The sequence below is a fragment of the Hyperoodon ampullatus genome (assembly GCF_949752795.1).
Source record: "Hyperoodon ampullatus genome assembly, chromosome: 4".
NCBI lineage: Eukaryota > Metazoa > Chordata > Mammalia > Artiodactyla > Ziphiidae > Hyperoodon > Hyperoodon ampullatus.
Genome location: NC_136917.1, coordinates 16,987,773 through 17,015,526, shown reverse-complemented (window position 1 = coordinate 17,015,526; position 27,754 = coordinate 16,987,773). Strand labels below are relative to the sequence as shown.

General features: G+C 43.3%; 1 protein-coding gene across 1 annotated transcript in view; it reads right to left on the bottom strand.

Annotated features, from left to right (window-relative positions):
* Positions 1-19,262, bottom strand: part of ATP6V0E1 (ATPase H+ transporting V0 subunit e1) — a 36,033-nt gene extending 16,771 nt beyond the window's left edge. Inside the window, exons 1-2 of the mRNA XM_079703363.1 lie at positions 19,129-19,262; positions 13,848-13,895 (exon numbers count right to left, since the gene is read on the bottom strand). Coding sequence (XP_079559489.1) covers positions 13,848-13,895; positions 19,129-19,232 — 152 coding nt within the window. The 5' untranslated portion in view covers positions 19,233-19,262. The remainder of the gene's footprint in view (positions 1-13,847; positions 13,896-19,128) is intronic.
* Positions 19,263-27,754: the final 8,492 nt, after the last annotated feature.

The window sequence follows — 27,754 nt, the reverse complement described above, 5'->3', positions numbered from 1 at the left end:
CTCAAATACAAACACCAAGAAGGAAGGAGAAAAACACTGCCACTGAGAACTGGTCTTCATGAAGGCTTGCCAACTACATGGTTTTAAAAAAGAACATACCAAGAATTTTACTTAATTTAATGCCACACTCGTGATGGCCTTAGGCGCCTGGCAGAAGCAATGTAAATACTTTCTGGAAGAGCCCACCCTCATAATAAGCCCCAAATAAGTCATACATATAAAACTATAAGGAAAACAGAGAATTCCCTGGTGGTCCAGTGATTATGACTCTGCACTTTCATTGCCGAGGGCCCAGGTTCAATTCCTGGTAAGGGAACTAAGATCCTGCAAGCCGTGTGGCACAGTCAAAAGAAAAAAACCAAAAGAACACTATGGGGAAAATGGACAGATGGCAGTCAAATGTAACTAAATGGATATGGAAACAAGACACCATGAGTGAGAGACAGAAAAGAGCAGACACAAACCTAAAGGGACTTCAGAAAATGGAATTATGCACAGATATGCACTAAAAATAAACTGTCTACTATGTTTTAAGAAATAAGATTCACTTAAAACACGTGCAGGGAGAAAGAAAGAAGGAGGAAAGGGAGGGAGAGGGGGAAGGAGGGGATAGGGAGGGAGGGAAAACAAAACTATAAAAGCAGCAAAAAGAACTCCTATAGAAATGAAAAATATAATACCTGAAAATAAAAAAAGTCAACAGGTAAAGTTCTGGTTCTGGTAATAGCAGAGTAGCTTGTATCAGACTCAGTCTATAGATGGCAATTATAAACTCTGAACAAAATATGAAAAACAACTAACTGATGGTACTAAAGAGTGTCCAAAGCAGGTAGAGACTAGAAGGGATTCAATCCTTGAAAGAAGGAAGGAAGCTTTATACAGCATTTCCCCTGAGGACACTGTCCAGTCCGTGTGAAGCTCAAGCAAAACCCTGCAGTCTTATTGGCTTGAGGTATCAACAGATGAAGTTCAGAGCTGCGAGAGCAGTTAGAAATTAAGAGGGGAAACCACACAAAAAGATGTGTCACAAAGGGGAGCCCCAAAACCTGTGTATAAATTCCCCTTAACTCCTTGGCTCATCCCTGAACCATGAATGCAAATGCCAAGGAGTGGTGGAAAACACCCAGAAGGCCGAAAAAACAGAGCAGAGATTTCCACTGCTGCGTACAACAGCGAAAGAGGGAGTCTGAAGTTAGAGGGGCTTTGGTAAACACCTCAGACTTTCCACTGAAACCTCAGAAGGGCCACATCTTAATGGAGAACTCACTCTAAGGGCAAAAACTGAAATAGATCCGCCCAACAAAGTGTAAAACCAACCCTCCACAGGTTTAAGGTGATCAATTAATAATTTAACTGTTTGTTAGAAAAAATTTAACGTTTTTCAGAGGAACAAAGTAGAATCCAGAATGTCTATCATCTACAATATCTAGCATTTAGTAAAAAACACACATGCAAAAAACCCAAGAAATGTAATCAACAATCAAGGACAGAGGAATCAACAGAAGCTGAGTCCAAAATGACACAGATGATGCAGTTAAAAGGTAATGTCTCTAAAGTAGGTGTGGTCTGCAAATGGCTATGTACTAGAGGGCAAGGAGCTGGAGTTCTGAGGAAAATCAAGGCCCAGAAAAGCAAAGAAATCCTCCTCTTTCCTATGTTAGCTCATGTAATAAAGGTGTTTATTGATCTAAAACAAACTCAAAACAAAACAGCATTATAGACTTAAAAGAAAAATTGGCTATAAAGAATGAACAGATTGGGAATCTCAGAAAATAAGTTAAAACTTTAAAAAAGAACCAAATGGAAATTCTAGAACTAAAAAGTATAACATATGAACTGAAAAATATTTGGATGGGTTTACCAGAAGATTGGAGATGACAGAAATAGTGAACCTGATGAGAAAAACAGAACCTATCCAATCTGAAGAAAAGGGAAAAAATATTGGAAAAAAAACACCAAACAGTCTAACATAGGTGGAACTGTAGTCTCAGAAGGAGAATGAATAGAGCAAAAAGAAAAAAAAGTAGACTATAGGCTGAAATTTTCTCAAATTTGGTGGAAAACATTAACTTAAAGATCCAATAGCTCAGCAAACCCAATCAGAATAAATTCAAAGAAAACCACACCTATGCACATCACAGTAAAACTATGCTGAAAAGCAAAGATAAAGTGAAAATCTTGATAACATCCAGAAGACAAAGAATGCATAAAGAACAATTATTCAAATTACAGCCGAGTCCTCAACAGAAACAATGGAGGCCAGAAGATAATGGAAGAGCACCTTTAAAGTTGTCTGAAAGAAAGAAAAAAAAAATCTTGTCAGCCCAGAAAAAAATCCTTCAAAAATGAAAGTGAAATAAAGACATTTTCAGACAAACAAAACTGAGGGAATTTGTAGTCAGACCTATCCTGTAACAAATACTAAAGGACGTTCTTCAGGCTGGAAACTCCAATCTACAAAAAGAAATGGCAAATTTTAAAAATGATAAATATGTGGGCAAATACAAAAGACTTTTTTCTCTTAATTTCTTTATAAGACATATGATTCTTTAAAAATTGTAGCACTGTAGTAAGGGTTTTACAACATATAAAGATGTAAAATATATGATAATAGCACAAGGATGGGGAGTAAATGGAATCACATTGTTGCAAGACTGTTACATTTTACCTGAAATGGTTCAATATTAACTCTAAATAGATTGTGAAAAGTTAAGAATGCATGTTGTAATCTCTAGAGCAACATTAAAAAAGAAAAATACAAAAAATAAAGGAAAAAAAGAAAAATACAAAAGTATAGCTAAATGCCATTGGAGGAATTAAAACAGAATACTCAAAATATTCAATTAACCTAAAGAAAGGCATAAAAGGACACAGGAACAAAAAAGAGTTGAGACAAACAGAAAACAATTAACAAAATAGTGAACCCAAACCTAGCTATATCAATAGTTACATTAATTGTATAAGGAATATCCATTTGGCAAAAGGCAAAGACAGTCAGAATGGATAAAAAAGTAAAAACAAGCCACCTACTGTCTTCAAAAAGGCACATTCTAAATACAAAGACACAGATACAGTGAGCATAGGAAAGGTGGTATGGTTATTGATCAAAGTAAAAACTGAGTTAAGGAGTATTACCAAGGATAAAGATTGATATCTTATTAATATAAGACAGAAATGTCAATTCATCAAGAAGACATGACAATCATATATATGCATGCTTCTAATAACAGAGCTTCAAAACATATGAAGTAAAAAAAGGCTCTTTCTTTTAAGAAGAGAAATAGAAAAATCCACAATCATAGCTGGTGATTTTAACACCCTCTCTCAGTAATTAATAAAAGCAGACCAAGAAAAATCAGTAAGGACAAAGAAGATTCGAACTACCTTGACCTGATGTTTACAGAACACTCTACCCAACAACTGGAGAATACACATTCTTTTCAAGTGCACATGGAATGGTTATCAAGATAAGACCATATGCTGGGCCATAAAATATGTCCCAATTTCAAAAGACTGAAATCTTACATAATATACCTTCTGATAAGATATCCAGAAAGGTGCCAAATATGTGGAAATTAAACACCACAATTCTGAAAATGAAAATACAGCATCATCAAAATTTGTAGGGTCTAGGTAAAGTGATGCTTAAAGGGAATTTTATGGTATTAAACACTTACATTTAAAAAGAAGGAGGGACGGACTTCCCTGGTGGCGCAGTGGTTAAGAATCTGCCTGCCAATGCAGGGGATATGGGTTCAATCCCTGGTCTGGGAAGATCCCACATGACATGGAACAACTAAGCCCATGCACCACAACTACTGAGCCTGTGCTCTAGAGCCCGCGAGCCACAACTACTGGGCCCACACACCACAACTACTGAAGCCTGCAAGCTCTAGGGCCTGTGTGCCGCAACTACTGAGCCCACGTGCTGCAACTACTGAAGCCCATGTGCCTAGAGCCTGTGCTCCGCAACGAGAAGCCACCGCACCACAACGAAGAGTAGCCCCCGCTTGCCACAACTAGAGAGAAAAGCCCACACACAGCAATGAAGACCCAATGCAGCCAAAAAATTAAATTAATTTAATTAAAAAAAAATAAAAATAAAACAAAAATGAAATAAGAATAAAAATAATAAAAAGAAGGAGGGACTTCCTTAGTGGCACAGTGGTTAAGACTCCGTGCTCCCAATGTAGGGGGCCCGGGTCTGATCCCTGGTCAGGGAACGAAATCCCACATGCATGCCACAACTAAGAGTTCACATGCCACAACTAAGAGTTACCATGACACAACTAAGGAGCCCACGAGCTGCAACTAAGGAGCCCGCCTGCCACAACTAAGACCAGGCACAACCAAATAAATAAATTTTTTTTAAAAAAGGGAAGTTTAAATCAATGCTCTTAGTTTCCACTTTAACAGGCTAGAAAAAAGAGCAAATTAAACCCAAAGTAAGGAGAAGGAAAAAAAGAAAAGAGAACTGAAATAAATGAAGAGATATACCATGTTCATTAACAGAAGACTCAATATTGTTTGCTCTCTCCAAACTGATCTACAGATTCAACACAACCCCAATTAAAATCTCAATAGGTTTCTTTGTTGTTGTTGAAACTGACAAGTTGATTCTAAAATGTATATGGCTATTTTAGAATAGCCAAAATAAACTTGAAGAACAAACAGAGGACTTACATTTCCTGAGTTCAATTTAAAGCTATAGTAATCAAAAGAGTGTGGTATTATCATAAGGCTGGACAAACAGATCAATGAACAGAATAGACAGTCTGTAAACGGACTCATACATATATGGTCAAACCATTTTGAACAAAGATGCCAAAGCAATTTAATGGAGAAGGGAAAGTCTTTTCAACAAATGGCACAGCGACCACTAGATATCTGTATTGGGAAAACAAAACAAAACAACAGCAACAAAAACAAAGCTTAACCCCACCATTTTAGTGCCTGTGGCCCTTGGAAGCAGTCTTGCCTAACTGTCGAACCCTGCCCAAGGTCAGACTATAGCGGAAAGCCTTTAGGTCCAAGTCCTTGCTTAATAAGATAAATGATAAGAAGAAGTTCAACAGGTCTCATATCTTTGTTCACCTCAATTTTTGCCAGAAAAAAAATTTCCAGACCTCCCAGGACCATCTAATATGACCCAAATCCCATTCCCAGACTGCTCTTCTCAACACTCGATCCAACTTCGCTCCCTTTCGTTTCTCCCAAACCCTTGCACTGTGTTCTCTGTAACTTGGTCAGTGATCTGCCACTCATACCTTCTACTCTCGCACTTCCCCAACTCCAGCATCACTGAAGCCGGGCTCCCCCCTGAGGGTCTCTCAAGCTGAGAAGGCTGCTTATTCTTACAACAGACAGCTCAGGCTTTGGCAATGGAGTCAATAACTTCTTTGCTCCCTCTGCTGCCTGCAGACAATTCTCTCCCACTCTCATGAAGAACTGCCTTCTGCTTGGGTATGCGTGCCTACTGACTTTACTACCCTCTCATTTGTCCCAGTCACTCCCCCTTATTTGACAGAGAAGGCTTGAGTTTGCCCTTTGCTGGCTCTTCCTCATCTCTACAACACCTAAATGTTGGCATTCCTCAGGTTTGGCCCTAACCTCTCTTCTCTTCTCTCGCCATCCCTTCCCTTTGGTCAGGTTTCTCCACCTTAGCACTACTGACATCTGGGGCTGCATAATTCTGCACTGGGGGGAGGAGGGCTGCACTGTGCAGTGTAGGATGTTCAGCAGCATCCCTGGCCTCTACCTACTGGATGCCAGCCTCATCGAAAACCACTGTCTTAGGCAATTACATGCACTCGTATGGTCTCCAATCTCTCTTCTTATATCCAGTTTCCTATCTGATATTTCTTAGAAGGCTCACAGGCATCTCAATCTTCACACGACCTCAACTGAAGTTTTGTTTTGAAATTTGTCCTGTCCCAAGTCTTCACCATCTTGGTAAATGGCCCAATCTAGAAACCAAGGACCCATCGCTGATTCCTCTCACCTCCTCCATCTACAGGACCAATAAATTCTACTCCCAAATTAGTTCTCAAATCTGTGCACCCCTTTTATCTTCACTATCACCACCTCAGACCAAACCACAAAGATTCCTCACCTGAATGAATGCTGTAACCTCCTAACTTGTGACCCTGCCTCCACTCGGGCCTCCAAGCAGTCTACTCTCCACAGAGCAGCCAAAGTGGTTGTCCGACCAAATCACTCCGTTATTTAAAATCTGAAAAGATTTCCTATCCACTTAAAATAAAACCTAAACCCCAAGCCCATAAAATCCTACATGACCTGGCCCTCACCTAAATCCCAAACCTACCACTCCTCGCCTCACTATTTTTTTTTTTTTCGGTACGTGGGCCTCTCACTGTTGTGGCCTCTCCCGTTGCGGAGCACAGGCTCTGGACGCGCAGGCTCAACGGCCATGGCTCATGGGCCCAGCTGCTCCGCGGCATGAGGGATCTTCTCGGACCGGGGCACGAACCCATGTCCCCTGCATCAGCAGGCGGACTCTCAACCACTGCACCACCAGGGAAGCCCCCTCACCTCACTATTAAACCCCATCACACTACCCTCCCAGAACATTCCAAGCTCCTTACCTCTCAGTGCCTTCGTGTTTGCAGAAGACCCTGCCTCCAGCTGCCCCCATGGCTGACTTCTCCTCCAACAGGCTTTCTGTGAGCGCTCTCAATAAACCCTCCCTCCCTCCCACCCCTTCACTGTTCTCTATCACAGTACCCTGTTTGTTTGTTTGTTTTTGTTTTTTGCGGTACGCGGGCTTCTCACTGCTGTGGCCTCTCCCGCCGCGGAGCACAGGCTCCGGACGCGCAGGCCCAGCGGCCATGGCCCACGAGCCCAGCCGCTCCGCGGCATGTGGGACCCTCCCAGACCGGGGCACGAACCCGCGTCCCCTGCATCGGCAGGCGGACTCGCAACCACTGCGCCACCAGGGAAGCCCCACAGTACCCTGTTTGGCTCCTTAAAGCACCTTCTTACTTTGTCTGTTACAAATCAAGAACAGTTTTGCTGCTGCTGTTGTTAACCTGCTTGTCTGACTCCCCTCACTGGACTGTCACCTCTAGGAGGGCAGGGACGTGGTTCTGTATCATAAACCCAGGAACTGGCACAGAGTAGGTATTCTATGAAATGCTTACTGGTTGAATTCTAGGGGAAGATGGGTAACAAAGTTGTGGAACAAACAGACAACTATAAACGAGAGATACAAACAAAAAAACCCACGAAGGCAACAAGCAAATTAGCTAAAACAGAACATGGCTTCCTCTGGCTATCCACCTGAGTTCCAAGCTGAAAGGAGCAAGGGCAGGAGGACTTCATATCTCAGGAACAAACTGAATTTTAGTTACCCACTGTTTTCCAGGACTGATGCCACTATTTCCTTTTATTAGCAGACATCACCAAACAAGACAGGAGAGAGACACACAAAAATTACCAACCTATGGAGAGATAAGACAGACATTTCACCTATGCCAAACACATGTCCTGTCTGAAGGAGCTTCAAAGCTGGAGGTGAAGACAGAACCCACCAACCAGCTAACAGAAGGTCATATACAGGTGCTTCTACTGGCCAAAGGTGAGACAATTTGAACACCAAAGGGATATTAATTATCCTGGATTGAAATACATCAAATATGTTTAATTATATCAGATCATAATGATACTAACACAAAACAAAAATCATTATTCACCACTGGAAGATGCAAAGGAAACAATTTATTATTTTGAAACAGGTAAGCAGAGAGAACAGCACACATATATCCTAGCTTTTCTTTGTGAACTGTTTTTCAGTTATTTGAATAACAAAATCGTTGATGAAGTAAATCTTTATGGACATATTCTAGCTAATGAATAAATAAGAAGTTATAGAAATAGAACATCATCAGTGATGCCAACAACCCAAAGAAAAATCAGACGTGATGTACCCCTGATGAAAATATCAACACCATTTACAAAACAGACTTAACAAAAAATTGAACCTGAATGTGATCTAGCCCCTAAGTATGACTACCAACTTACAGGAAATACAGAAGAAAGAGGATTATGTTAAATGACACCATGGGCAGGCAGTTAATAAGGAACAGGCTCTGGAAAACTATAGGGCAAACAATCTGGGGTTTCTTCTATTAAAATATGCCAGGAAAAAAAAGAGATTGGGAGAAGAAACCAATAAAGAGAGACTTGAAAGACACATCTGCTAATCGCAGTGCAGGGTCTTTATGAGCATCTTCATTCAAACAAACTGTAAAATAAATATATAAATAAAGTATATGAGACAACTAGAGAAATTTAAATGATATTTGATGATATAAAGGAATGAACTTTTTTTGTGTGATAATGGTTTGGGACTATACTTGAAAAAAGAATGATTACCTTTTAGAGGTATACATATATTGAAATATTTACAGATAAACTGATGTCTGGGATTTGCTTCAAACAAATCTGGGGTGGAACGGGAAAGTGTGTGGGGATGTAACAAGATTGGCCATATGAGTTGATAATTTTTCAACATGGATGACAGGCACGTGAAGGTTCGTTCATTACATTATTCTACTTTTGTAGAGAGCATACAGTAAGTTTTAAAAGTCCAAAAACAGAAAGTTTAAAAAACAAACCAAAGCATTCTATAGTAAAGAACATTCTACAAACTGACTAGCTGTGGGTACTTGGTGGGAAACCAAAGTGAAGAACCCTGGCCCTGGGAGGTAATCATGTCATGTCCCCAAACTGGCTCTAGAGCCAGGACCAAAGCAAGGCTGGGCTCAACTGTGGATCTGCCAATTCCTGGACACGTAGGGCAAAGTGTCTGCAGGCTGTGCAGGTCCTGTGTGATGGGCAGTATTAGGGGGCTGGAGAAGTGAGTGAGGGGGACTCGTTTGGGGGTCACAGAGTAGGGGTTTGGGGGAATGAGTAGATGAGGAAACCTCTTTGGGAAGTGACTGGCAGCTTCACTGGCTCTCTCTTTGCTGTCTGTCTTCCCTCCCTAAAGAGGGCAGGGAGGGGACTTCCCTGGTGGCACTGTGGTTTAGAATCCGCCTACCAATGCAGGGGACACGGGTTAGAGCTCTGGTCTGGGAAGATCCCACATGCCGCAGAGCAACTAAGCCCGTACACCACAACTACTGAGCCCGCGAGCCACAACTACTGAGCCCGTGTGCAGCGACTACTGAAGCCTGCGTGCCTAGAGCCCACACTCCACCACAAGAGAAACCACCTCAATGAGAAGCCTGTGCACCGCAACGAAGAGTAGCCCCCTGCTCACCACAACTAGAGAGAACCCACGCGCAGCAACGAAGATCCAATGCAGCCAAAAATAAATTAAAAATATAAATAAATTTATTTAAAAAGAGAGAAGGCAGAATATTTCTGCTATATATACAGTGCCTGGCACACAGTAGGTTCATTATAGTACTATTAGTATATATTATTATCAACAATAAATAAGTTGAGTGAATGAACTCTAATAAGGCCCAATAAAATAAATGCTACAAAGGCAATGTAAGCAAACTGTGCTTACAAGTAACATATAGTTCTTTGAATTAAAATAATTTATTTTTAAAAATCACTGATAATACTACATTTTTCTTATCCTTTGTTATAAGTTTTCACATACAGCATCTTATTTAAAAATTCACCAAACCACACTACAACATAATCAGGCCAAATATTATTCAGTCTAGCAGAACCAAGGTCTCCTGGTCTCCTAGTCAACATTTCTTTTCCTATATCACTCTGCTGGTAAGATTTACAATTAGTCAAGTGCTAAAGATACAGCATGTTTTCCAAGAAGCAATTGTACCTTCACAATACAACACTAAATTTCTAATTTACCCCTAGGATATGAGTTTTGTAACTCTGGGTAAGCTACAACATAACCCGACATTAACAACTAACCAAAGACCAAGAGAAAGTATAGAATAGTAACTAAAAGGCCTGTATGCTTAAGAAACAAAAGTGATCTTGTGCCTTAAGAGGAAACCAGATGTAGAGCATTCAGACTTTACTCTGCTGAACTAGCAACACAAGCTGGTTGTACTGGCAGGGATCCTGATTTATTCAGAGCTCAAACAAGGTTTGGCTGGCGGAATCTAACCTTGAACTAGAACAAACTGGAAGGAGGGAAAAAATGCCACAAAGAGAAGGCAATTCAAAAGTCTATGAATGTATTTCAAAACATGACTTTGTTTAGGAAATCTAGTTTCTTTGGTGGTGTCTTAATTGCAAATGAGGTATTTTCAAGAAACTATATGTACTAGTGCCAAACAGTAAAGTGTCCTTTGAATTTCAAATTAAATTTGTTACAGAAATCCCACCTCTTTGTGGAATAAGGTAGGTAAAATAGTTGGGACTTGAATTCCACCTGTATGCTTCAGGCAGATATTTTGCTAAATAGGATATATTATCAGGTTTCAAAGAAACAAAAGAAAAAAACAATTGCATAAAGTCTATACCACCCAGCTCATTTCCCCATAAAATGGCCTCCAGAAGCATTTAATGTTGGAACACTGTGTACTAACTAACTTTATTAATACATCGATGACAGTACTGACCCACTGTCAATAGAGCAGTCACCAGCACATTGGGACAAAGGAAAAAAGCTAGACAGCAAGAGGTAAGGGCTCACAGACTGTCCTCAACTAAGTCACTAAGACTCAAAGTGACATAATTTCCAACCAAGTCCAATTATTTTATTTTATACTTGAAAATGAAGATAGGAGGCATGAGACTGACAGGTCTTCTGCCTGTTTTAAAGACAGTATCAGGGGCTTCCCTGGTGGAGCAGTGGTTAAGAATCCGCCTGCCAATGTAGGGGACACGGGTTTGAGCCCTGGTCCGGGAAGATCCCACATGCCGCGGAGCAACTAAGCCCACGTGCCGCGACTACTGAATCTGCGCTCTAGAGCCCGCAAGCCACAACTACTGAAGCCCGCATGCCTAGAGCCCGTGCTCTGCAACAAGAGAAGCCATGATAATGAGAAGCCCGTGCACCGCAACGAAGAGTAGCCCCCGCTCACCGCAACTAGAGAAAGCCCGCACACAGCAACGAAGACCCAACACAGCCATAAATAAATAAATAAATTTATTTTTAAAAAAAAACACTTAAAAAAAAAGAGGATAACAGGAAAATTAACCAGATTTCAAAGACGATGGAGGACCAGAAAGTCACAAAACATTTTAACCTCATCTTGGTTTAATCTCAAGTCATTTCTCTGCTCAATAATTTTGTCTTTTTTTTTTTTAAGACCCCACCACTAACCTTACTGCTCATGCAGCAGAGATCAAAGGAATGAAAACAAAGGCTTTTTCAATTACAGGACCACTCCTTGGCTCCTGGATTGATTAAGAGCTCCCTTGCTGGAATTTCTAGAGGAGATTCGGTAGGATAGGCTGGTACTCAGTCACCCCTACTTAAACAAGGAATTCTTGATGATGCATGTACTTCTTCTCATTTACTCTTTAGAGCTAAACACAGCTAGGATAAGAATGCCCTCTATTCGCTACCTGTCAGACTTCCATTCTGGTGGCTGAGCTATGACCTGAAAAGGCCTCTTTTTTACCTAGAATAACTAAAACGAAAAGACTAAATGAGCCAACCGCATAAAGTCTCATCACATAAGCACTCGTATCAAGGCAGTCAAACAACATCATCATCATTTAGCCGAACTTCTGTAGTGCTATATGATTCAGCTTTAAACACTTCAAGTTGCACTGAAGCAAGTGACCGAAGGGGCAGATTTTGATCTATGCCAACAACCAGAATTGGCTCATACCCACAAACCTCTTTGAAGAACCTTAGTGCAAAAGTCCCAGGATAGGGGCTTCCCTGGTGGTGCAGTGGTTGAGAGTCCGCCTGCCAAAGCAGGGGACACGGGTTCGTGCCCCGGTCCGGGAAGATCCCACATGCCGCGGAGCGGCTGGGCCCGTGAGCCATGGCTGCTGAGCCTGCGCATCCGGAGCCTGTGCTCCGCAACGGGAGAGGCCACAACAGTGAGAGGCCCACGTATTGCAAAAAAAAAAAAAAAAGAAAAAAAAAAAAGAAGTCCCAGGATACAAGAAATTCATAGATTCAGAGCCACGGCCTTTCATCACAGGATTAGAATGCTGCTTCCTACCACATGTGGGCACTAAGCAAGAGTTGGCCATCACCAATACTTTCCATATAAGGAAGTCTCAGGAAGCTAGCAAGCTCTCTTTAAGAAAAGAGAATTGCTGGTTCTAAACTCTTAACAAGCAATCCCTAAAAGGATAAATTCTATGGTATGTGAAATATATCTCAATTAAAAAAAAAAAGAAAAGACTAGTTCAACTGGGACTTCCTTGGCAGCACAGTGGTTAAGAATCCACCTGCCAATGCAGGGGACACGGGTTTGAGCCCTGGTCCAGGAAGATCCCACATGCCACGGAGCAACTAAGCCTGTGCACCACAACTACTGAGCCTGCACTCTAGAGCCCATGAGCCACAACTACTGAGGCCTGCGTGCCTAGAGCCTGTGCTCTGCAACAAGAGAAGTCCCCGCTCACCACAACTAGAGAAAACCCGTGCAGTAATGAAGACCCAATGCAGCCAAAAATAAATTAATTAATCAATTAAAAAAAATAATAGTTCAAATGCAGTTTTGCCATTTTTAACAGTATTCCAAAAATATATGTTGAGAAATGACCTCACATATCCTAAAGCTTTCACTCAAGTTTATATAATCTATTCGAACAGATGCCAATTATTAACATACTTTGATACAGTGTATAATGAATTCTTTAAAAAAATTACCCTTAGGGGCTTCCCTGGTGGCGCAGTGGTTGAGAATCTGCCTGCTAATGCAGGGGACACAGGTTCGAGCCCTGGTCTGGGGGGATCCCACATGCCGCGGAGCAACTAGGCCCGTGAGCCACAACTAATGAGCCTGCGCGTCCGGAGCCTGTGCTCCACAATAAGAGAGGCCGTGATAGTGAGAGGCCCGTGCATCGCGATGAAGAGTGGCCCCCGCTTGCCACAACTAGAGAAAGCCCTCACACAGAAACGAAGACCCAACACAGCAAAAATAAATTAATTAATTAAAAAAAAAATTACCCTTACTCTACTCAATCACAATTCTAGCTCAACTTCTATTCATGAGATAAAACAAAAGTTATAATAAAGAATGGCGGGACTTCCCTGGTGGCGCAGTGGTTAAGAATCCGCCTGCCAATGCAGGGGACATGGGTTCGAGCCCTGGTTCAGGAAGATCCCACATGCCGCGGAGCAACTAAGCCCGTGCACCACAACTACTGAGCCTGCGCTCTACAGCCCATGAGCCACAACTACTGAGCCCATGTACCACAACTACGGAAGCCCACACGCCTAGAGCCCGTGCTCTGCAACAAGAGAAGCCCCGACTCGCCACAACTAGAGAAAGCCCACGCACAGCAATGAAGACCCAACGCAGACAAAAATAAATAAATAAATAATAAAGAATGGCTTTATTGGCTTCATAGTGAGATATTTAAGTGAAATGAGTAGGCTCAAATACTTCACAGTAGTAAAATATAAAGCAGTACGATGACAATTTCTGGCTAATTGTATGATTGAAATTTGTGCCAAATAAATTACACTTGTATTGCCAGAAGAACTGAGCATCTGTACAGTTCTCAGGTAAATATACTGAACATAGGAAAAGTGTTCTTGTCAACCTTAGGATACTATTTCTAGGTGTTACACCAGGAACAAGCCCCAGTGAAACAAAAACGTAAAGTTTCATGACAATCATGCTCCACTTATTTAACTTTTATTCACACATATGATAAATACCAGGAATAACTGCTTATTGTTTTAGGAAAAAACTACTTACAAGAGATAGCAGCAAACGGAACAGGTCACCAACATGGTGATGATAACTCTGGAGAAAAAAAAAAAGTGCAAGCATTAGATAACTAGCGAACCATGCAGACTTTGCAGGAGGTTTAAGTTCCCTTCCCAGGTGATCAAACCTGGCAAGGATTGCACAACCAGGAAAATGCATCTGAATCTGTTTAAACACCAGAGACAACAGGGTGCCCTGGGGTGCACACAGCAGAATTCTACGGAAGTCATTAACATTTGTATTTAAGGGAATGTGTACTGATGCCACAGTTTAGGGGCCTAATCCAAACCCATCTGAAACTGAACACAAAAGGCTGTAGTGATAATTAGCTTTGACATCCAAGTAACTGCCCTATTTGGTAATATTCTCTGCAATGAAATGACACTATACTGCTAAAAATGTTACTGAGTCCAAGCTCGCTCTGCTCGCCGCACGACAGGCCAATGAATCGCAGACGAGGTGTTGAGGCAAGGGATACGACTTTATTGGGAAAGCCGGCAGACCGAGAAGATGGCAGACTGGTGTCTCCGAAAAACCATCTTCTCTGGGTCTGGATGCCAGTTTCTTTTATAGAATCAGAGAGGGAGAGGCAGTGAGGAAGTAAAGTAAAAGGGCCATCAGTCTTGCAAAACATCTCCTGGAGTGACCAGCCTCCGGGAGGGGATGTGTTAGTTTCTTCTTTTTTGCAGCCATTCACAGGTGAGCAGGACTAGCAGAGGGACAGGGTTCCCTGAGGCAGGCCATTACGTATGATTATAATAACTAAAGCAATGAAAAGCAAAGGTTAAAGTCAAAGAAACAGATCCAACGTGGAGTCCGATTTAGCTCTTCCCTGTTACCAAAATATGACTTTCTAGCCTTGACCTCTCCCCATCTCCATTCCTGTCTGAAAAATAGTTAAACCTGGATCTCTGATCAGCTGAATTTCAACGTTTAAAAAATTGAATTCATGGGCTTCCCTGGTGGCGCAGTGGTTGAGAGTCCTCCTGCCAATGCAGGGGACACGGGTTCGAGCCCTGGTCTGGGGAGATCCCACATGCCACGGAGCAACTAGGCCCGTGAGCCACAACTACTGAGCCTGCGCATCTGGAGCCTGTGCTCCGCAACAAGAGGCCGCGACAGTGAGAGGCCCGCGCACCGCGATAAAGAGTGGCCCCCGCTCGCCGCAACTAGAGAAAGCCCACGCACAGAAACGAAGACCCAACACAGCCAAAAAATAAAAATAAATTAAAAAATAAAAAATTGAATTCATGATATTCTTTTCCCATTTCTCTTTCCCAATCTAAATCTCCTGCTGCAGAGAAGCTCTGCCATTTCCACCCATCTGACCCACCCCTGCAATCTGCCATCTCTTTACTCATTCCTCCCCTGCACCTTCAGTCACCAAATGCTGTGGGTTAGTCCTTTGGAGAGGCTCTCCTTATGTGCATTTCTTTCCTTTCTATTCCCATCGTTAAACTCAAAATTGACCAGGTTTACCTGGCTAACTGCTGGCAGATTCACCACTGTCTTCCTTCCCTTTCATTCTACCCATTCATTCCTACAATCACCTTGGGTTCATCTTTCTAAAATATTCCTTTCATGACATCACTCTGCAGCTTATCACCTTTCAATGCCCACCCCCCCATCATCCACAGGCGTGATTTCCAAAGAGGGGGTCTCCACACCCCATAGAGTAAGAAAGACTATCTCCTAGAAGGCAGGGAGCAGATATCTGAACTCCTATATATATTATGTTTAACTCATCCTTTAGAAATTCTGTGTGTGTGCATGTATTTTCTGTGGTTAATACATTGGCTTGTCCATTCATTCATTCGACAGATTCAGAGTGACTTGTATGCACCAGACTCTGGGGAGAGAGGAGTGAACAAAAGGGATGAAAACCCCTGAAGTTTAGCAAAGCAAAGGTTCCTGGTGAGAGGGTATCAGGCATTCAAAGAGGCCAGAGGCCAGTGTGGCTGAGCTGAGCAAGGACAGCCTGGTAGGAAGTGAGGTCAGAGGTATCTGGTAGCCTCTGAAAGGAAAAGGGAAGCTATTTTGGAGGGATCTGAGGAGAGGACTGACAAAATCTGACCCAAATTCTAATAGGATCTCTCTGCAGGGTGGAAATAGACTAGGGAAGAGAAAGCAAAAGGAAAAGCAGAAAAACCAGTTAGTGGGGAATTGCACCAATGGACCAGTCTGGTAGCAGTGCCTGTAGTGAGAACTGGTCAGACTCTGGATATATCCTGAAGGCACATTCTTCAAAACATGTACCTTACAGTACATATATACATAGATATTGGGGGTTGCATATCATGTTTATTATTCTCCATCCCAAGCTTCTGCTCATCTTCTTCCATTCCCCTGCCCCAACCTGGAATCCCTCCCTCAGTCTTTCTCTTCCCCAAAAGACCAACTCAGAGAACGGAAACAGCTGAGGCCCCTTTGTACTATGTGATTAATAGTTCAATATCAAACACTCCCTCATGGGAATTCCCTGGTGGTCCAGTGACTAGGACTCCACGCTTCCACTGTGCGGGTTCGACCCCTGGTCAGGGAACTAAGATCCTGCAAGCCGCGCGGCGCAAAGCAGCCAAGAAGAAAAGAAAAACAAATTTTTAATTAAGATATCAGTTCCTAATGTGCTTCATTAAAATATCAGTTCCTAATGTGCTTCCTCTAAGTTATTGCCTGCTGAAGAGCTTAGGGGTGAAGTGTCATGATGACTGCAATTTATCTTCAAATGATTCAGCAAAATTATGTATGTATGCATGCACACCTGGATTCACAGACAAAGCAAATATAAAGCAAATATGAATATGTTAGCATTATTGAATCTAGGTGGTGTTATACAACACCTGTGCTACTCTACTTTTCTGAATGTTCAAAAATGTTATGTCTGAAAAAATTGGAGCTGACTGAACTGTAACACTAATCCCTGTGCTCTGTCCCCATTCCCTCCCCCACAACTACTGCTAAGGGAGCCACTGTGAAAAAATCTGAAGCTTTTAGAGAATCTGTGGATTCCTAAAGAGGAGAATGGGAAATCATGAAAATAGGAATGGTCAGGAACCAGTACTCCAGGTACAGACTTCATTTTATCCAGTCCTCTTTCAGTTGTAGAAAAGATGAGAGTAAGAGGCTTGCTTTAGGTTATGCATAGATCCAGAAGAGTTTTTTCCCTTTTGCTCCCTTTTTCCCCCAGCTTCATGAGGTCCTGAAAACCTCCTAATCACCCAGGTTTCTGCATTCTGATGTGCAGGGGTCTCAGAGAAGAGGATTTAACAGCAAAGTCTCCTTTCTTCCCTTCTCACACAGCATCTTTACTTATCTCCTTAATGAAGATGTTTTTAATCCTTCAAATCAGAAATGCTCTCCCATGTTAAAAATTCACCATAGTCCTTGAATCAATTCAGCTCCTTCGTGTACTTAAAAAAAAAAAAAATCACCTGCAGTCTTTTCAGAAGGTAAAGGGGAACTAATACTAATTCAGTACTAACATTTCCATTTTACAATGAGGAAACAGCAACATGGAAAAGTTAACTAAACTATCCAAGGTCATAGGGATCATCCAGCTGGGAGCAGTGTTTCTCAAAGTGTAATACAGTAACTCCTAGGAGACACCTAGTGTTTTAAGACCTGCTCAATCCTGCCAAGAGCAGGAAATACAAGGACTGAGGTGGAGGCTATGAATTAGATCCAGATAACATATCACTAGCAGGTCAAACCTGAATAGTGACACTAGGGCTAGAAACTGAGTAGCCCATGGACCACTGGAGGCGTTTCATTACCCTGGGTAACAACAGTGGCATCAAGACCCAAGGCTGGGCCTGGTGGGCCCCAGATGGGGGTCTTCAAGAAAGGAGTGGTCAACACTACCAGAACATTAATAAATGCTTTCTGAGTATGAAGGCTGGAAAGGCAGACAGTGGGTAATGAAACAGCTGAAGACAGAAACACAACAAAGGAGTACTATGTTGTTCTCTAATTCCAATAGGAGAAACAAGTCCAAGGAATTAAATTTGGTTAATACAAATTGTTTTAATAACCCCAGAATTCTGACACTCTAAATCATCTATTACAGGCTGGAAAGATGACCCTATATAACTGATGCTAGGGGTGGGGTGGGAAAGAGGAACCTAATACAACGAAATGATAGAAATTCATCTACCATTTTTCCTTTTTAAACAAATTATGATTTACTTGTAAGCTCGACGGAAGTAACAGGTCTAACACAGTTTATTCCAGAGAGCAAAAGGGGTTCAGGTCACAAAACATTAAGGAAGTAATAGCATTTTCTTTCCTTTAATAAAGGCAATAGACTTATCCACTCAATAACTCTTTACTGAATGCCTACTCTGCATGCAGAGCACCGTGAAGCCATCAATTTGTTTCAAAGAATAAAACAAGAGATGGTGTTCCCCCAAATCTGTGACTTCAGTCTAAGTTTCACCCCACATGATCTTGCCGCTGAGAAAAAATGACTAAAAGGCAAAGAGGAACCAGAAAGAGTGTGTTTCAAAGCCCTTTTGAAGATAAGACTCTGTTTCATACTACAAAAAAAAAAAAAAAAAAGTTTACTTACAAAACAGATAAAGCTCTATTTAACACAGAAGTCTGGGGGAAAAAAGTCTTTCTTAACCAATCATTCTAAGAGCTTGTTACACTCATCTACAAGGGCTGAAGAGCCCTTGGAAAGGTATGACGCAGGGGTTTCTAAACAATACCTCCGACTCTTTGATAATTAATCTCGCTCTAGATCAAGCCCCAGCTAGATCCTGGCGCCCACTAGATGCAAGGCCTGGGCTCAACGTTGTTGCACAAGCTTGTCCTGTGCAACTGCGACAGTCTGTGAGGCAGAGAGATCAATTTCTGTTTTATTTATTTGATCCGTTCCTTTAAAGGTTAGGCAAACGAGGCCTCATTTGGGTGGACGGCAGGGCTAAAGGGGCGACAGCCGTCTAGGGACGAACCCCAACTTCTCCTTGAGTCGGTATAAACCCATTTCCGACTGCACCCTCCCCACACAGAGACGTGATGAGAAAAAATTCCCCTACAACTCCTTCCCAAGGAGGGTCCGCCGGAAGTCACCCTCCTCACGCTCAGGCCGGGAGACACTGAGGCTGCTGCGATAAGGAAGTCGGGGGGCTGCACGGGGGTCGGGGCCTGACTGGAGGGCAGGATCACCCGGGCAAGGTCTCCGACCGGTGCGGAATCGCCCCCTCCCCCGCCCGGCTCTGCGGGTCCTCACCGCGCGTCCCTCCCCAGGCAGGCCTGGCGCACTTACCCCCGGTTGGGACCCTTAGGGATGAACCAGGGCACCAGAAAGCCGACGAAGCCCCAGAACACGCTCATCACGATGAGAGGCACGGTGAGGCCGGTATACGCCATGGTTGCTGCGGGAGGTGCCAGCCCCTGCCCCGCCGCCTCACTGTGGTCCCACCCGGAAGTGTCAACACCGGCCGCGTGACCTGCGCGCGCAAAGACCGGCCTCCCGCACCCCACGTGACCTCGCGCCGGACTCCGCCCCGCCGGGGACCGGGAGACAGAGCCCCGCCCTCCCCCGGCCGGTCTTGGGGCTCCTGCTCCTTGGAGGGACATCAGTCACCCCAGAGCCCCAGAGGTAGGGGTAAGTCACCAGGGGCTCAGCAAAGTTTTCTGATACGAAGGTGACCCTTTTAGGAAAAGAGTGTAGGTATTTACAGCTTTATCTTCTTAGGCAACAAACATATAAAGAACTTAATAGTAAGTTTCTGTTCAGAATTCCTGTGTGCCAGGCACTGGGCCATGAGCTTTAAGTGCTTGAGTTTGTTTTGAACACCTCACGACAGTCTATGAAGTCGTTTTCATTATTATCCCCACTTTGCCGTTGAAGAAACTGAGGCCCAGGGAGGAGGTTAAGGATCTTGGCCAGAGTCACATAGCTACTAAGTGGCAGAGCCAGGATTTAACCTCTGACGGTGTGATTTTCAAGCCCAGTGCTCTTAGCTACTTACCTACTGAATGACTTGTGCACTGTGCCAAGTTTGGGGGTTACAGAAATCAAACAGACACCGCCTCCCCTCAGGGAGTTCACAGGCTGGTGAGATGGACTTGTGAGCAGGCCACTCAATGCAGTGTGAAGGCAGAGAGGACCATAGTGCACAACTTTTCCATCCCAGCCAGTCCTGAGCTGAGCCTTGAAAGAGGAGTAGAAATTAGCCAGAGTACTAAGGAGAAGGTAACATGGAGTTTCAAATGCTTGCCAAGGATTTTCACTTATGTTCATTGTAGTATGTGACAACCTTGGAACAGAGGAACCCAATTCTCAGAGAGGTTGACAGAGCTCTCAGGCAGAAGCAAGATGGAAAGCAAATCTATAAACCAATCCAATGTGCTTTACCCTGGACCATGGTTTCCCTGCAATAGTCACATTTCCTTACCTGGAATTGCCTCCTGATTTCTTTCTTCATTCAACTAGAATGGATTCCTGGATTAAATGAGAAATTGGACCAAAGATCTTTAATATCTCTTGAAACACAATTCCAAGCCTTTACCTGAAGGACAAGGCAGGAAACTAGTTGGTCTCCTTTGTGCTCATCCTGCCCCCCGCAACAACTCAGTCTCAACAGAAATTCTATTGTCCTTAAGTTCCAGTCCAGGCATCACCTTCACCAAGACCTATTTCATTCTGTTATTGCATGTCTTGTAGCCTTCTACTTGTTTGTGTGTATAAATTAACCAACCCTCTACTAGAGGGCAAACTCCTTGATTATGGGCACTGCTTAACTGATCTTTGTTCCTTAGAAGCACTTTATACGTAGAATGTGCTCAATAAACACTTGTACAACTGAATTGAATAGTTAAGAAAGGGTGAAATCAGCCAGAACTAAATTAGAGAAAACAGTTTGCTCTTTCTTCCCATTTCTTTTTTTAAAAACTTATTTCTAATCGTGGCAAAATAAATATACATAACATAAAACTTATCTTCTTTACCATTTTTAAGTGTACAGTCCAACAGTGTTAAGTATTCACTTGTGCACCTGATCTCCAGAACATTTTCATACCCACTAAACAAATCCCCATTCTCTCCTTCCCCCGCCCCTGGCAACCACCATCCTACTTTCTGTTTCTATAAGCTTGACTACTCAAGATACCTGATATAAGTGGAATCATAGAACATTTGTCTTTCTGTGACTGGCTTATTTCACTTAGCATAATGTCCTCTAGATTCATCCATGTTGTAGCATGTATCAGAATTTACATCCTTTTTAAGGATGAATAATATTCAACTGTATGTATATACCACATTTTGTTTCTCCATTCATCCGTGGTTGGATAGTTGGGTTGCTTCCACTTTTTTGGCTTTTGTAAATTTTTTTCCCCTTTTTAAAATAAATGCAGATATTTTTAAGTTGATCTTGGTAAGTCTAACTTTTGCCTTGCCTTCTTGGCAGCCTCTCTGAGAAGCAGATGTTGGGGAGCACAGGGATGTGCCTGCTCAGACACCAGTTCTGTCGAAATCTGTTTCAGCCTCTGTGAAAGAGAAAAATCTTTAATCTTGGTATTATATTTGTGGGCTAGTATTGGCCAATAGCTCCCTCTATCAGTCAGTCTGTCCAAAACATTTTATCACATGTTCCAAGTGAAAACTGTGGAGAAGGCCAGGAACTAGGATTCAGTGACCCTCTGAATGAAGAAATATTCTCTGCTTTCAAGGCATTTAAAGTCTCCTGCAGGAAATAAACCAGACTTTGGGCAGCGGTCCCAGGACTGCTGGGGAGTCCCTGAGACTCTCCCAAGGGGTCCACCAAGTCCTCTCTTTTCTAACTACCAATCTGTGTGAGGTTGAATTTTCTTCCTTTGCTTCCTTTTCTTCCAAAACATCATATTGCAACAGACTGAATGCAGAAGCATCGTAAGAATCCATTTGCCTTCTACTAAACCAGACATTAAGGAATTTTGAAAAAATGTAACACAATGTCACTTTTTTTGCAACATTTTTTTGTTTTGTATTGGAAAAGATAGTTATTTTCCTTAAAAATGTTATTTCTGGGCTTCCCTGGTGGCGCAGTGGTTGAGAGTCCGCCTGCCGATGCAGGGGACATGGGTTCGTGCCCCAGTCTGGGAGGATCCCACATGCCGCGGAGCGGCTGGGCCCGTGAGCCATGGCCGTTGGGCCTGCGCGTCCGGAGCCTGTGCTCCGCAACGGGAGAGGCCACAACAGTGAGAGGCCCACATACCGAAAAAAAAAAAAAAAAAAAAAAAAAAAAAATGTTATTTCTGTTAACATGTTTTGGGTTTATTATTTTTTTAATGATTTTAAAATAAATCTTAAAATTTTAATGTCTAATATGGTAAATTATATCAATAGATATAACCCTCATAAGTAAGGTCTTTGGGTCCTCAATAATTTTTAAATTAGAGGAAAATTCTGGGAGGCAACTTCAGTAGGATGAAATAAACAAGAGTAGACTATAAAACACTACAGCGCAAACCCCAAGGAACCCCTAAACAGGCATGCAGGGTTACAAAGCCACGGAGTCATAAAGCTCCTTTCCAAGTTGATTGAGAACGTTGGAAGTTAGTGGAGAAGCTCAAATTCCAGCATAATTCACTACTTGTTTGCTCTGCACATATGTAGGGAACATGGACTGCCGGCAGACACCACTGATAATTGCAGCTACCATTTCTCGATGGCCACGTGCCAGTCACTAAACAAGGTACTTTGAATTACCTGTCTCATTCAGTGCTCACAACACCTAATATAGATGTTATTAAATCCATTTTACATATTAAGAAAGAGAAGCTCAGATTCGTAACTTGCCCAAAGTCTAGCTGTTTTAAGCGACAAAACTGGCATCTGAATGTAGGTCTTTGTAGCTCCTGTTCTTCCCACTAAGCCACGCTACCTCTCCTATTTCAAATAGTAAGTCAACCAAAACAAAAAACAAAAAAACCTTAAATTATACACTACTTAACAAGATAGAGACATCTATGGCCTAAGAGGAGACCTTTAAAAACCTGTTGCAGGGCTCCCCTGGTGGCGCAGTGGTTGAGAGTCCGCCTGCTCAATGCAGGGGACACGGGTTCGTGCCCTGGTCCGGGAAGATCCCACATGCTGCAGAGCGGCTGGGCCTGTGAGCCATGGCCACTGAGCCTGCGCGTCTGGAGCCTGTGCTCTGCAACGGGAGAGGCCACAGCAGTGAGAGGCCTGTGTACCGCAAAAAAGAAAAACAAAAAACCTGTTGCAGAATTAGCTGCCCTCCTACTAGGGATAGGCTAGGATGTGGTTGATTTAATTATTTCTGGTGGACAAAGAATATTTTATTTATTACTGGTGCATGTTTATATTGTAATTATGGTGTTCAGGCAATACATCAACCTCATATAGTTATTTAAATTTGGATGACCTGCTGTTCTCATGAAGACTTCTTTACGGATCAAACTTTGAGTAAAAACCCAATCATATATGCACAGAATATTTCTAGAAGGATACAAAAGACTGGAAACAGTGACTGCTTCTGGGGAGAGCTTAGTGACTGAGAGTCAGCATGACAAGGAAACTTAACTTTTTTTTCTTTTTTTGGCCATGCTGAGCGGCTTGTGGGATCTTAGTCTTAGTTCCCCAACCATCCTTGACCAAGGATTGAACCCATGCCCCCTGCAATGGAAGTGCGGAGTCCTAACCACTGGACCACCAGGGAATTCCCAGGAAACTTACTTTTCACTGTATACCTTTTGTACCTTTTTTTTTTAAATTTATTTATTTATTATTGGGGCTCCGTTGCTGAGTGTGGGCCTTCTCCAGTTGCAGCGAGCGGGGGCTACTCTTCGTTGCGGTGCACGAGCACCTCATTGCCGTGGCTTCTCCTGCTGCAGAGCATGGGCTCTAGGCACGTGGGATCCAGTAGTGGTGGCTTGTGGGCTCTAGAGTGCAGGCTCAGCAGTTGTGGCACACGGGCCTAGTTGCTCCGTGGCATGTGGGATCCTCCCGGACCAGGGCTTGAACCCGTGTCCCCTGCATTGGCAGGCGGATTCTTAACCACTGTGCCACCAGGGAAGCCCGTTTTGTACCTTTTTATGTTGTACTATATATATAAGTATTACTTCTCAAAAAAAAAAAACTAATTTAAAAGAACAATGAACAGGGCTTCCCTGGTGGCACAGTGGTTGAGAGTCCGCCTGCCGATGCAGGGGACGTGGGATCGTGCCCCGGTCCGGGAGGATCCCACATGCCGCGGAGTGGGCCCGTGAGCCATGGCCGCTTGGCCTGCGCGTCCGGAGCCTGTGCTCCGCAGCGGGAGAGGCCGCAACAGTGAGAGGCCCGCATAACGCCAAAAAAAAAAAAAAAAAAAGAACAATGAACAAAGACCCAAGCCATTACCAGATTGGAACTGCTCAGTCTGTAGCATCAGCAGAGTACGAACGACTCTTGGTTAGTACAGTTCTGCCGGGTTCCCAGAAGATGTGGTTACTTATTTGCCTACCCAACTCACATGGAAACCTCTGTAGCTGAACATCTCAACCCAAGTGCACTATGAAAGCAGACATTCAGAATCAGTTATGTGAAGTTTAAAAGTTTGGAGTCTTCCCAAAATAGCACAAGGGGACTCACTCAAGTAAATGGACATCTGCAAATTTGATGAAAAGGTCAGTAGGAAACTGCTTAATTCAAACTCATTCCAGGAAACAAGCTAAAAACCCCCAGGCCAAAACCTTGATAAGCAGGCCCACCCAGCTGGCATTCTGCAGTCTCCATTTCCTGTAGCAGCCCAAACGCGATACTGCTGCCTTTAAACCCTCCCCCTTTGTTCAAGAACCAGCATTTACCCAAACTCCGTGGAGAAAAACTTTTCCCTCTTCTCCTTCAGACAAACGCACTGCCAATCTCCTCGGAAAGACAATAGCTAACATTTGCTGAGTTCTCTGTGCTTTACACGCAGTATCTCAAGTAGTAAGTCTGACAACTCTGTGAAGTAGGTACTCTTCTCTTCCTTTCTTTCTCTTCCTTTCTCTTTTTCTTTCTTTCTTTCCTCTTTCTCTTTCTTTCTCTTTCTCCTTCCTTCCTTCCTTCCTTCCTTCCTTCCTTCCTTCCTTCCTTCCTTCTTTCTTCTTAATAAATTTGTTTACTTATTTTTGGCTGCGTTGGGTCTTCACTGCTGCACGCCGTCTTTCTCTAGTTGTGGCGAGCGGGGGCTACTCTTCATTGCAGTGCACGGGTTTCTCATTGCGGTGGCTTCTCTTGCTGCGGAGCACGGGCTCTAGGCGCGCAGGCTTCAGTATTTGTGGCACACGGGCTCAGTAGTTGTGGCTCACAGGCTCTAGAGCGCAGGCTCAGTAGTTGTGGCGCATGGGCTTAGTTGCGCTGCAGCATGTGGGATCTTCCCAGACCAGGGCTCAAACCCGTGTCCCCTACGTTGGCAGGCAGATTCTTAACCACTGCGCCACCAGGGAAGTCCCAGAGGTAGGTATGGGGCCCAGAGAGGTTTGGCCATTTGCCCAGGGTCACACAGCTAGGGGCTGAGCTGGGATTAGAGCTCTCAGTTGATGTCAAATTCCCACTCTTTTTTTTTTTTTTTTTTTTTTGCGTTACGCGGGCCTCTCACTGTTGTGGCCTCTCCTGTTGTGGAGCACAGGCTCCGGACGCGCAGGCTCAGCGGCCATGGCTCAGGGGCCCAGCCACTCCACGGCATGTGGGATCTTCCCAGACCGGGGTACGAACCCGTGTCCCCTGCATCGGCAGGTGGGCTCTCCACCACTGTGCCACCAGGGAAGCCCCAAATTCCCACTCTTGATCATGCACTATTATTCACATGGCTGATGATAGAAAGCCTGGTGTGACTTGGGGGAGATTACAGCTCTCAAAGCTCTTATCTATCACTTGTATTGAACAAAGTTGCTGAAAAGAAACCAAATCTAACTCTTAGGAAATATAAGTTTCATGGTGAGTGTAATGGCTGGAGCCTAGGGCCCAGACCAGGCATCAGATGTCATCCTACTACAAATATAATCTAGTTTGAAATCTGACTTTTATGCAAATTTGGGGCCCTGAAACATGTGTTGTTCGAGAATGAAGACAAAACCTCAAATTAGAAAAATAAACCACAGCCCTTGCTAGTTGACCTACTTGTTATGCTCCCTAGACATACGGTTCAGTGTGCTAACATAGCCACCATGTTTTGGGCACCTGCTCTATTTTATGTGCTCTGTGTATGTATACATCCTAATCCACAATTTCCCAAACTTACCTAGTCATAAGCATCATACAAGGGCCATATGAAAAATACAGATGCACACAAGACCTGAAGAGTTCTCTCTTCAGACGTACTGTATCACAGAATCTCCAGGCAAGAGGTGGAGACTATTTTAGCAACCCACATGACTCCTAAAATCAGGGGGATCTGGTGGACTGCTACTTTAATTTTCAGCCTCGAAGATCAGCATTTCCAGCTTCTTACATAGACTGGAGAAAGGGTCATAAAAACGGCTGTCTGAAGACCATAGCAGGACTTGAATCAAGATCCGTCTGGCTACAGAGCCAGTATCATTCCACCTACTCTTAAATCAATGCCACAGTCAGAGCATGCATATTGAGTTCTGTGGTTTGTGATCTTAGCAATCTTTTGTGAAAAATCATTCCTTCTTTGAGTGCAAAGTGAATGTCAGAATTTGAAATAGAAGTTAATTGAATAATAGCGATATTAGAATTTATACACTCACAATTTCGAAGTGTGCTCAGAAATAGCCCATTTGATCATGGCATTTTATTTCTGCATTTAACGTGAGACAGGAAGGCAATGAAGGTATTACCATCTTTTTACTACTGAGAAAATGGAAGCTCAGAGATGAGCTGTTTGCTCAAAGGCCTTTGACTCTCCAGTGGTAGAGCTGGGATTGGAGCTTAACGACTGGTGACAATACTTTTCCGACTAAGCACTAATGCTTTTACTGCTACAAACACGTAAATTCTTCTCTGTTCCATATAAACGTGTAGGCTCTTGTTAGACTCCAGTAAAAGGCTGACTTAAGAGCAGGAGGAACACCAGAGGCAGAGGGCTGTGGGAGGTGAATGTCCTTTGATGCACCGAGGCCTGGGTTCAAATCCCAGCTCTATCTCTTATGCTCTCTGGGATTTGGACAATTAACCTAAACTCATTTTCTTCACCAGTCAAAATGGGAAATAACTGAGTCAATCAACATTTATTAAGAAACACCAGAGTGTCAGATAAACCCTGTGTTACTAGAGAGCCATAAAAGGCTGTTTAATGCGTTCATCAATAGATTATTTATCCCAGGGGCAAGGGAGGATTTTAGATGTGGCTCTGAAGCTAATCTTAAAGAATGACTAGAAGTTAGACCTGGAGTCTAAAACTCAAGATGCCACTGGGGGTAGACAACAGGGTACCCTGGCTCCACACAACCGATGCTGTGCAGGATCAGGGCCTCATGCAGCTAGATGAAGCACAAGATGTGGATTTCTCTGTGATCTCATAAGTTTTAAATGTTGGAAATTAATTTTAAGTTATGAAAACAATAGAAGGACAAACAAAATCTATTTGTAAACTTAGTCTTGCCTGTAGACTGTCAGTTTTCTGAGTTAGCCCCAGGAAAGAGGAGGGCATTTCAGTCACATGGAAATAGCACTAGCAATGTCAAGACTTGGGCAGGGCAGCTGGGTCAGCGAGCTGCATGCCCTTGGGTTTGGCTGGGGTGTGAGGGAGAGGAAGCTGGCCAGAGAGCAGACTGGCAGGCCTGAGTGTGAGTGCTGAGCAGCACTGCTTTCTGTGCGTGCCAGTTCACAGCCGGACCTACACTGAGTGGGACAACCTCTGCCTCAGGGACCAGAGCCCTGTCCTGTCCGCCCCATCAACGTGAGGGTCCAGGCAGGAGCGGGGCTGTCTTAACCTCACTGCTGCTATTGTGCTGCCCTG